General features: G+C 43.2%; 1 protein-coding gene across 5 annotated transcripts in view; it reads left to right on the top strand.

The window, feature by feature from the left end:
- The window catches only part of ARL15 (ADP ribosylation factor like GTPase 15), a 215,377-nt gene that overhangs the window by 41,246 nt on the left and 161,765 nt on the right, over positions 1-12,366 (top strand). The window contains exon 2 of one of the 5 annotated variants that reach the window (XM_040542258.1): positions 5,560-5,726. The exons of the other annotated variants lie outside the window; for them this stretch is intronic. Coding sequence (XP_040398192.1) covers positions 5,652-5,726 — 75 coding nt within the window. The 5' untranslated portion in view covers positions 5,560-5,651. The remainder of the gene's footprint in view (positions 1-5,559; positions 5,727-12,366) is intronic. 5 annotated transcript variants of the gene reach the window in all.

Here is a 12,366-nt window from a genome sequence, read left to right as displayed (position 1 = left end):
TTGTCTGGTCTGGACTTCTCTTGTTTCAGCTTATGCCTCACGTCTGTCATCCAGCCATCATGCATGACTGTGGAGGGCGTGGCTCCATCTTCTCTGTGACTGTCCCATAGGCAGGGGAAGGCTGCTTGGAGGTGCCTCCAAACCCTACTTTTCCACAGGCAGAAGCAGCCCCATCCTTCAGGCTCCCCTCACAGGGTAGGTGCTCCAGCCCCTTAGCATCTGGTGGGCCTCTGCTGGGCTGTCTCTGGCTTGACAAAGTCTCTCCTGGACTGGGGAGCCCAAACCAGAGGACTCAGTATCTAGGTGTGGTCTAAGAAGTGTTGAGTTGGGGCGGGATCATCACATCCCTCCATCTCCTGGTTGTGCCACATGCTGCTGGCCTTTGCTGCTGCTGGCCCCAGGTGGCTCCTGTGCACCTCACTGTCCCCCAGGGCCCTGAAGACTTCTCCACAAAGCTGCTGCCCAGGCCCGCAGTGCCCAGCCTGGAAAACTGCCCGTGGCTATGCCTTCCCAGGGGCAGGGCTTGGTGTTTCTCTGGGCTGAGCTGCACGAGTGCTATTCCTCCAGTCTGCCCAGCTCCCTCTGTGCTTGAGTAAATTAGTTGGTTCCCCCAGCTTGGGGTCACCTGTAGACATGACAGGAGTGGCTCCTCCTAGGTCACTGATGTTAAGCAGAACAGGTCACAGGTGGGATCCTTTTGGTACTCCACATTGTCACTGGGGTGCAGGTAGCGTACAACCAAAACTGATGCTTCCAAGCCCAGTTGTGTAACCAGTTTTGCCCATTTAAGTTGTCTGCTTGCCTGGACTGTAATGTTTTTCCTCGTTCATAGATCTTGCCCCATGACTTTCTCAGGAACCAAAATTAGACTTAATCAGCTTGCAGACATCTGGACAATCCTTTTGGCTTTTTGTGAAGATGGGCATGGCATTTGCATTTTTTCACTTGCCGGGGACCTCTTCCACCTCAGTCACCATCAAGATGAGCCAGCACCACCTTCAGGTGCAGCCCATCTGGTCCTGGGGGCTTCTGTGGTTAGGTTTCCTCACCTAACCCCCTGACTATGGTCTCATGTGATGCTGCAAGTTCTCATGTATAGTCTGTGGGCAGTCATTTTGGCAGAGCAGTTGTTTTAGAATCATAGAATATCCCGAGTTGGAAGGGACCCATAAGGATCATCGAGTCCAACTCCTGGCACTGCACAGGTCTGCCCAAAAGTTTAGACCATGTGACTAAGTGCACAGTCCAATCGCTTCTTAAATTGAGACAGGCTTGGTGCAGTGACTACTTCCCTGGGGAGCCTGTTCCAGTGTGCAACCACCCTCTCGGTGAAGAACCTCTTCCTGATGTCCAGCCTAAACTTCCCCTGCCTCAGCTTAACGCCGTTCCCACGGGTCCTGTCACTGGTGATAACGGAGAATAGGTCACCTGCCTTTCCACTCCCCCTCGCGAGGAAGTTGTAGACTGTGATGAGGTCCCCCCTCAGCCTCCTCTTCTCCAGGCTGAACAGGCCCAGTGACCTCAGCCGCTCCTCGTATGTCTTCCCCTCTAGGCCCTTCACCATCTTCGTCGCCCTCCTCTGGACACTCTCCAACAGTTTAATGTCCTTTTTGTACTGTGGTGCCCAGAACTGCACACGAGGTGAGGCTGCACCAGCGCAGAGTAGAGCGGGACAATCACTTCCTCGACTGACTAGCGATGCCGTGCTTGATGCACCCCAGGATATGGTTGGCCCTCCTGGCTGCCAGGGCACACTGCTGGCTCATATTCAGCTTGCTGTCAACCACAACCCCCAGATCCCTCTCTGTGGGGCTGCTCTCCAGCGTCTCGTCGCCCAGTCTGTACGTATAGCCAGGGTTGCCCCGTCCCAGGTGCAGGAAGGGAAAAGGGTTTAAGTTTCTTAAATGTGCAGGGCAGCAGAAGAAACTAAGGCATAGCAAAGATGTGAACTGCAAGTAACTTCTATAACATAAACATTTCAAGTTTGTTTTCTGACCGCTTATCATATTCCCTTAACATTGTTGTAGTCTTTAAATTTAATAACATTCCTGAAATTCTAGAACACTAAATATAACTAAGGTTTGTAACAGGTACAGATACTTAGGATACCTCATTGCTGGGTTTAAATATGTGAAAGCCAAGGTAGTTATTCAATCATCCAGACTGCTCTCACTTCTTCTTGTGAAGAAATCTTTAAGCTGTCTTAACTTTTCTGTTGTCTGATACTGACAGGTGAGACCCAAGAGTTCAGTCAAGAACTTTTAGAAGCCATGTTAGTAAAAACTGCCTACTTTCTTTTTGTGTGACTGGAGTGCAAAGTGCTTCCAGTGGTATATATGTTATATAGGTTTGCATGCTCGTCTTGAGTTCACCTGGAGGTCCCACTAGGTTGAACTGACTTTCTGTAGTTGGCTTTACAATTCACTGTTTTGTATGGGACTTCCAGTTGTGGATCTGTTCTGTTAGGAAGTGCTTAGGAAACAACAGCACTAAGAAACCACTTCAGAACTTAATTAGCAAACTTTTATTTTGTAAATTAAAATGTTGTACACGGGCAAATGCAACGGTACAAACAGTATTCATCAAGCCAAGTCCCCTAAGTAGGCTGTGCAGACACCAGCTGCATCTTCTAAAATGCCAGTTGCCTATCATTAGTAGGCCACTAAGGCTGCAATTTGTAAATCTTCTCGGTTCAGTGTGTTTCTGGGGAGCTTTTATGAGCCTGCAAATAAACAAAGAAAGGTTTTGCTTCTGAGCCCGAATTCTCGTCGCGTACCGTGTCTCGCAGAAAGAGCGGAGCCCGTGCCCCGCCCCAGCGCTGTAGCGTGCCAGGGGGGGGTCCCCAGCTGCCGGGGGGTCCCCAGCTGCCGGTGGTGCCGCCGCCTGCGCTCCCTGCCGGCTGCTGCGGGCCGTGCAGGCGGGCGCCGTTCTGCAGTGCGCCGCCAGAGGGTGCGGGCAGCCCGGCGTGGGGAGTGTGCCGCGGGTGTTGGGTGCCTTAGTGCAGTCTAGTTCATTACTAGTTCATTCTAGTTCATTACTATCATGGCAGAGGGACATAGAATCTAGGAACAGCAAGGCAACCTTTGTACCTGCAGTCCAGAAGATTCCTAAGTTTTTGTCGTGTGGTAAGCCAAGAGAGCTGCCCTCTACTGTGCTGTTGCTTATGACATCCTGCAACAGCCTTCCCCACTGTCAAAAATAGGATGAAAAAGGAGGAAGGAGAGTGCTAGGGAGAGTCTGTCGTTCCTCCCACAGTGATCTGTTCATTTGCTGTTGCTTTGCAAATCTGTACAGCTGTTAAGCTCTATATGCTTTGACTTGGTTTTATTGTTTGTTTTCTCTAATGTGATTTTTATAGAAATAAACTGCCTGTGTCATGTGGGTAATGCATAGTAGAGCTGTAATTCCCTGTAGCACTTACACAGGTGATAAGAACATAAAAACTGTCATACTCTGAATTTGTCCAGCTGAGAGCATTGTCTCCAGCATTCAGTAAAAACAAAATAAACAAACAAACAAAACAAAACAACAACAAAAAACAACAACACCAAAACCAACTCCTGTAGCGAACAAACATTGGAATAATCTGCTTGTTTATGAAGATTTTATGTAATGCCTAATGGTTAAAGGTTGGTTTTAAACATTTTGTTTTCTTTGTAATCTGTTTCAGAGAGCTGCAACACTAGAAAGAATGTGCTTGCTGATATGTAAATGCCTACAACCTGATTGATTCTGTCAAATTAGTGCCCTCTAAAGTATCTGACAACAGATACTTTCGCTGTCTTAGTTATATTTTGCTGGGGAGGGACGGGACATTTTGTTTATTTTTTGAAGTAGCTACCTTTTACACCTACTTCAGTAATCGGTACTTCTGACTGTTTTCAGAACAGCTTAATTTTGGGTTCATTGTGCAATTTTACTTAGAAGGTAACCTTATGCATCTTTTATTCTCTGATTATAGAGCATTTACAGGAGAGAGCAAAGTGGTCACTGTGACTTTTCAGGATAGGATTGTACTATCACAAGCACATAGCTAATTATTTGAAATAGGTACAGGATTTTTGAGATGAGAAAATGTTGACCATGACACCTTTACTCCTTTGTTTGCCTTCCTGCCATTTCCATTGCCTTGACTGAGCTATTAGGCACTCCAGAAAAAGACGTGCCAGGAAAAGATAGATTTGTCTGGTTTGGAAACAGGAGCAATGTAAATCCCTTCCAGTTAGAGTTGTGTCCTTGGGGGGCCCAGTTCTGAATTGTCTCACCTTAGGTCTTGTATTGTGCAGTTCATGAAGATATGGTGCTGATGACTGCCAAGGACTACATAGGAGAAAGATCCCAGATATATTTGAAAACAAACAGGAAACCTCAGGATGCAAGCAAACAAATTAGGCCAGCACTGAAATCCAGCAGTGGCTCCAAATGAGATAGAATGGGTTTTATCTGGAAAAAAAAAATAAACAACTGAAAACCAGGAGTACTAAACTCTTACGTTAACACTTCGTTGTTCAACAGTAAATGTGTTTTCACACTTGTGGGAATGAGAATTAAGGGAAAAACATCTAGGCAGTTCTGGATAGAGCTTGGAGAGCTTCCTGATTCACTGAAACACCTATTTACTTCATGCTGTTACTGACAGCTGTCTCATGACTTTTTTTTTCCCCTTGCCTTGGCATCAGGGATGAAGTGTGTGTGTATGGTGGTCGTTTTCTTCATGACCTGTCAAGTCATAGAATCACAGAGTCAGAGAATATTTGAGTTGGAAGGGACCCACAAGGATCATCAAGTCCAATTCCTGGGTTCCCAAAGGACCAACCAAAAATCAGACCATATGTCTGATGGAAGCATTGTTGTCCAAACACTTTGTGAACTCCAGCATCTCGGTGCCATGACCACTGCCCTGGGGAGCCTGTCCCAGTGCCCGACCACCCTCTGGGTGTAGAACCTTTCCCTAACCCCCAGCCTGACCCTCCCCTGTCCCAGCTCCATGCCGTTCCCTCGGGTCCTGTCGCTGTCCCCAGAGAGCAGAGCTCAGCGCCTGCCCCTCCTCTCCCCTCGTGAGGGAGCTGCAGGCTGCCATGAGGCCTCCCCTCAGCCTGCTCTGCTCTGGGCTGAACAAACCAAGGGACCTCAGCTGCTCCTCAGACATCTTGCCCTCCAGACCCTTCACCATCTTTGTAGCTCTCCTTTGGACACTCCAACAGCTTTACGTCTTTCTTATACTATGGCACCCAAAACTGCACACGGTGCTGGAGGTGAGGCTGCACCTCCAGAGCAGAGCAGAACAACCCCTTCCCTCAACCGACTAGCCTGATGCACCCCAGGGTATGGTTGGCCATTTTGGCTGCCAGGGCACACTGCTGGCTCATGTTCACATTGCTTTCAATCAAAACCCCTAGATTCTTTTCTGTGGGGCTTCTCTCCAGCATCTCATTCCCCAGTCTGTACGTATAATCAGGGCTGCCCTGTACCAGGTGCAGAATCCATCACTTGTTCTTGTTAAACTTCATATTGCTGGGGATTGCCCAGCTCTCTGATTTGTCCACATCTCTCTGCAAGGTTTCACCTCGACAGAGTCAACAGCTCCACCCAGTTTGGTATCATCTGCGAACTTGCTCAAGAAACCTTCAAGTCCTTCATCTAAATCGTTTATGAAAACGTTGAAGAGGACTGGTCCTAAAATGGAGCCCTGGGGAACCCCCCTAGTGACAGGTCATCAGCTTGATGTAATGCCATTTACAAAAATCTGACCAATGACTGCATTGTCCTTTAGGTGTTTTCAGTAACTTCTAGAATAATCTTCTCCATAATTTTACCAGACACTGAAGTGAGACTTAAAGTGTCTTAAAGTGATTTAAAGAGTCCTCTTAAAACTATTTGTATATTACTTTTTTATGAAAGTGGGTCAGTCTTCGTAAGGCTTTCATGAATGCTTTTGTATTCTGGCATTTTCCAAATACTTGTTGCCTATGTGTTGAAAGATTTTTCCTTGTTTGTGTGAGGTTGCTTCACTGTTGATATTAAACCTACAAGCATCTGGTCCAAATCAGGATGTTAACCAAAGCAGCATTCCAGTGCCAACTTTGCATCACCTGGTTCAGTATAAATTGCTGAGAAATTCTCATGGGCTTTTCTTTCATTCTTTTTGGTTTCACACTTAAAGGAGAAGCCTTGTCTCAAATTGGGCTGTTGTGTCTAGGAATCCTTTATAATCAGTCATCAAGGCACACATTTGGTAAGGAATATATGCCAATGTATGTTCTCAGATGTCTTTTATCATCTGTCTGGGCATTACTGTTTGGGTTTTTCCAGATCATGAATTAGTCTCGGTCTTTTCAGAGTAGTAAGTGACAAATGCCATACTCCAAACTGGAATTGTTTGCTACATATGGGAACTGAAGATCATCCCATGGGATTAATGTGTGCTAAATAATCCGTAAATACTGAAATAAAACAGAGCAAGGTAGAAGCATGTGTCTTCTTGTCTGCAAACTATTTCAAGTATGATAATTTGTATTTCAGCCTGATGATAAATTGTTCTAGGTAGCATGTTTAAGCTTCCTTATGGAAAAAGTGTGGCTTCCACATTTATATGCAAATTTTTAAATGCGAAATGAATTTTCAGAGGGTATTTCCTTAGGATACTATGTTGTCCATCTCTCTCTTTTCTTATTTTACTACATAGAGTACTGACAACATCTGTGTTGTGGCTCGCTGAGAGTTTCATGCCAGGGAGTTTTGTTGCTTTCTGCATTTATTTTTTTTAATCCACATTGGTTCAACCTATAGTAGCCTCTGTAACCTCAGATTAATCTCATATTTAAAATTCTCTTTTGTTTATGCCTGTTTGGCTCATGAGAACATCCCCCAAACTCCTGTAGTTCGGGATCATTCGAGGCTTTTCTAACTAAACTGTTCTGAATTTGACCTGATTATCTTTACAAATGACTTTGTGTATTTTTCACTATTTTTCTATTCCCACACTGTGCTTGGTACAAACTTGATATTAAATAGCATAACAAACTAGAAAGCTGTTGACATCTTATGTTTTCGTTGTTAGCAAGTATTGTTTGCATAAGATTTATCTCCTGAGAGGAGAAGGGATTGCTTTAGAGAAACATGCTTGCCTTCACTAGTCTAACAATTGGTAATCTGTTCCAATGTGGGTGTGTATATGCACTCTTCTCTGAAATGTTTTCTCAATTGTGAGGTTTCCCTGTAATAAGTTCCCAGCTGGGAAAAGGAAATGTGTTTTCAGCAGGAACTGATCTTGTCATATTTCTGAATGACAGTTTGGTGACTCTTCTTCCTTGCATACTTCCTGCATTTAAGGTAGATTTACTCTGCTGTGTTGGTTTGAATAAAAGCTTTCTAAACTGTTACCTAATAATAGTCACATACAGACAGCTTTTCGTTTCAATTCCTGAGTTAGTGCAGGCCCTCTAGACCTGTTTGTGTGTGTGCATAGGTTATTTTTGGATCTAAACTACAAATTTATAGTTTAGTGCTTCTCTTCTGAGAATGGACTAGGTAAAAGCTTTTACTGTTTAAGACAAACTGCCTGCTCTCTATGCGTTTGTAGTTGGTTCTGCTTGCTTCCCGGACTAAAGTACTGCAATTGTTGGAGCTCTGTGCATTTCTGGGTGCTCCCAGGGCAGTTTACTGAACTCCAGTATAAGTTGGCCAAATCCATTAAAATCATAGGGATTTCATGCATGTGACCAGCGGGATAAGTTAGCCTGGAGAACCTTTTACTATTTGACGTAAGAGGGGTGAACAGCACATCTTTACTCTTGGATCTGAAGTCCTTTGGAGTGATGCCTGCAAGTAATGCTGAATTTCTTCCACAGAAATCTGTATGCATTTTCTGTGTAGTTGGTGAGATGCAGAAAATTTGGACAAAGAATTTCATGCTTATAAAAAGGTTTCTGCAGTGGACAGCTAGATGAAGTACACTGAAGTCAGTGTGGTCTATCCTTTGGTAGGCAGGCCTTTTCTGTCCTACAGGTTTATCCGATGTCCCACAGGAGGAGAAGAACAAAATGCTTCCTCGCTTGTATTCAGCTGTGGGGATAAAGGACTGTGCTGTGGCTTCTAAGCAGCAGCAGGAGTAGCAAGCAAACATCTCACTCAAGACACCTGCAGATCTCTTTCCTTTCCTTAAACAGCTCCTGCTGCTGGCTTCATGGCTGGAGAAGGGAAAGAGAGGGAAAATTACAAGACAGTGTTCCTAAGCCTCCCCCCCTTCTTTCTTGCTTCTTCCTCTTGCAGTAGTGATTACTGCTTCTGCATGTTTCGCAGTCCCTGTCACAGACCAGGTAAGCAGGAAGCTTTCTCTGCTGCTGTGTCCCTGAGGAAATGCCATTGCCTCTGTGGAAGATTGGTGTTTCCTCATGGCAGACATGCATTGGTGTCCCGAAAGAGGTATTTCTCTCAGCATTGAAAAGACTGGGCTGCTGTGTTGTAAATGGGAAATAGCATATATTCTGTTCTGTTTGCTGTGTCTGAACGGCCTTAAGCACAAGGAGCCAAATGCAGCCTATAGTAGCTGCAATGTAGTGAACTCTATATTATTTGAGTTAGAGTTACTTCTGCTCTGAACGTAAGTTGATCTCACGTCTGGGATGCTTCAGCATAATACAGGGCCACACCATGAGATGTTGAGCAGCATGCAGTGGCACTTGTGGAACCAAGCACAGGAAATACACATCTCAGGGACATCCTCTGACTTCTGTCAAATTTAGTAAAGCTGCATTTATTGGTTACTCAGTATAAGTGAGTATATGTAAATCCAGAAGGTTTTGTTTTGATTACCTTGTCTGTCTTCATTCATGATAAAATTTAGAGGTATCTTCTAAGCTGTTTCAGAGGAGAGATCAGAACATCTATTTATGATCTGAATATTTTCAGTAGTAGAGACTCCACTACAATCTGGGAAAGATGTTCTAATGTTTAACTTCATCCAATTTAATGGTTGCCTATTGCATTTTTTATCCCATTCTGTATGCTTCAAGGGAGTTTTTTGTTGCTTTTTTTTTTTAAATATGATAAATATTAGAAGTTTCTCAAGCCTTGGCATTATCAGAGATTTTTTCTTCTCGTCCTTCACTCAGTCTACTGACTCTTCGCTGACCTCTTTGATTCTATTTTTCTACACATTTGAACACTCTTCTTTGGGGACATCAGGACAGACAACAGTAGTGTGATGGGAATTATTCTTGTGTCAACTACAGACATCATAAAATCTTTCTTCTCCAACTTGGTAATTCCCTAATCTCCAAAGCAGACATCAGTCCTTTGAGGCTATGACTGATCCTCACAGATGCACCATGAAAATTTACCAACCATGCCCCAAAGCATTTTCACAGGCATTTTTTTTTTTCCTTGGGGTAGAAACCACCACCTTCTCTCTTGTAGCTAGGTGCAAATATGTATACCCTTGGGTGTCTTGTAATCACCACCATTACCTATGTTCAGTTTATTAAATCAAACCTCATGCCTGAATAGTCAACGTGGCCTCTAATTTGCTTTCTGCTCCCTTCTTTCCAGGAAACACTTTGCACATCCAGTCACTTGAAACAGTACTATTTTTCTGTAGATTTGAACAAGAATTTTTTCTTGTTCAGGGAGCATCTATTCCAAATTACATGGCTTTACTGGCAGTCACCCAGTAATATATCAGTGACTTTTTTCATTACTTATCAGTATTCTTTCACTGTTGTTGATAATTTTGGGTTTCTTTGGGACAGGTACTGTTAAATGACAAATAGCATGGGCAGGTCCCATGGGATGGTACCAGAAATGTATCACTGGATGAAAACTCCATATTTACATGTATATCCTGGAGCCCATAAATCAAATACATTTATACAGTTTTGGAAGTGCTTTACTGATACTGGATCGTTTTTATGGATTAAGCCAAGTATCCTACGCTGCAAAACAGTATCTTGCAGAAGACTGAGAATATTACATAAAATCGTACTTCTAAAACCCAGATTGAAAACTGTAAGTCTGTTGTATACAGATCTGTTGATTGGCATTCATTGTATAACTTAGCTTAATTGTTCATAATCAATCTCTCATCAATCCCTCATCAGTTTTTCTACTACATAAAAATTATTTTTGCTTCACAAAATCTACTTCTGGCTGACAGGCCTATAATTCTTTAGGGCATCTAATTTGTCTTTTGTAAATATTGACATAGCATTTGTGTTCTTTCTGTTCTTTTGAACTTTTCCAGTTCCATTTTTCCAAACCATAATGACGATAAGCATTACCAATCCAGCCAGTACCTATGCCATCTCTTTCAACACACTTGGATAGAAGTTATCCAACTTTGCTGATGTAAAAATGTCCAATTAGTAGCTGCTGTTTAACATCTTCTTGAGTTACTGTTGGAATGGAAACTATTTCATCATCATAATATGAATGTTATTTGCTTTTTCTCAGACAGATGTGTGTATTAAACTCCTCCTGCTTTTCTTTGTTACTGCTGCCAATCCTACAATTTCCATCCAATACTGGAAATCTTTTTTAAAAATGACCTTTTTGGAGGTGTGGGGGATTTTGTCTAACAGCTCAAGCCACTCATTTGTGTCCAGGTCTGGGTTCCCCAGTACAAGAGGGACTTGGAGCTACTGGGGCGAGTCCAGAGGAGGGCTACGAAGATGATGAGGGGACTGGAGCACCTGTCGTACGAGGACAGGCTGAGAGAGTTGGGCCTGTTTAGCCTGGAAAAGAGAAGACTGAGGGGAGACCTCATCAATGTGTATAAATATCTGAGGGGAGAGTGTCGAGAGGATGGAGCCGGTCTCTTTTCAGTTGTGCCCAGCACAACAGGACGAGAGGCAACGGGCACAAACTGAAGCACAGAAGGTTCTGGCTGAATATGAAGGGGCACTTCTTTACTGTGAGGGTGACAGAGCACTGGGACAGGTTGCCCAGAGAGGCTGTGGAGTCTCCTTCTCTGGAGATACTCAAAACCCGCCTGCATGCCATCCTGTGCAATGTGCTGTAGGTGATCCTGCATGGCAGGGGGGTTGGACTAGATGATCTTCAGAGGTCCCTTCCAACCTCAGCCATTCTGTGATTCTGCTACCTGTTGTTTTGTAAGTTTTTTATTTTTTTATACCCCCCCCCCAGTAGTTCTCAATCAGAAATCCTAACCTGTTGAGGGGGCAACTGATAGCCTGCTAATGAAGAGAGATTTCTGTCAGGCTGCCATGGATGAATTCACATCTTTTGCCAAAGAAAAATGAAATACCCTATCTCACCTCATCTAAGTATCCTGCTGACAACTGTTTCTATACTGTAGTGGCTATATAGGTGGGATTGATTTCCACTAAATCTAAACATAGAAGAGGTAGAGCTGTGTCTTTAGCTGTCCATTGTAGAATGAGGGGAGGCTTGCTTTCATGCTGCCTGCCTATATTTACTGGCTCTAAAGGGCACCTCGACAACCAGATTTCTGGTTCTTAGATGACTTAGGGCAGGTGTACAGCTGATCAGCTGTCTGTAGACATTAAACCCCAAAAAGGGGGGTGGGAGGAGGGAACTATCAAGAGAAACATCATCAAGATTTCAGTTCCCAAATTTTGCTTTCTTTAAATCAAAATTTAAAAAGTACCTCCTTACAGATAGTGTTTGCCTTGGCTATTGTTCATTGGTGATTACAAGTCAAAAACTGAATGTGTCATTTAAGAAAGCCACTAATTTATATATACCAACCTGACATCTGAAGTTAATTTCTTTGTTCCTGATGGATTCTGAAGGCTGAATTTGATAGTCTAGCTGCTTGCAAATTAAAACCTGTTCCCAGATCTGTTGTTCATGAGAGAGACTGATTAATGTGGTCAGCACTTTCTGATCAGAACTGTATAAAAATTGGTTCTTTTTTATTTCCCAATTCAGCTGTATTTTCATTTAACAGGTATAGAATATAGATAGAAAACTATAACTTTTGTGTGTTATACAAAGTAAGTTTTTACAAGTAAGAGGAATAGAGTGACTACAGAGGTCTTATCTTCTTATCTTCTTCTGTTATCACTGAAAGAGAAATATGCAAAACAAGCTACAGGTTCAACAATAAAGGAAAAGAGAGGGAAAGATCTTAAGGTGATCTTTGCATTGTTTCACAAAGCCAGAATTAATGTTGATATTTTAGCTTTGTTTTGATAACAGATTGTTTTGTTTAAGAAGTTTCAAGACCACCATACCTATAACATCTCTGCAGATCTCTAGGTGAAAGCTGCACCTGTGCTTTCTGAAAGGTCATTCACATTTTGATAGTGTGTTTTAAAAAAAAGACATAACAGAAACAAACAACCAAGAAAATCCTCTGAGTATGTAGCTTTACAATATTGCAAT

This window comes from Cygnus olor, chromosome Z (assembly GCF_009769625.2).
Source record: "Cygnus olor isolate bCygOlo1 chromosome Z, bCygOlo1.pri.v2, whole genome shotgun sequence".
Taxonomy (NCBI): Eukaryota; Metazoa; Chordata; class Aves; order Anseriformes; family Anatidae; genus Cygnus; species Cygnus olor.
This window is presented reverse-complemented; position numbering and strand designations above follow the sequence as displayed.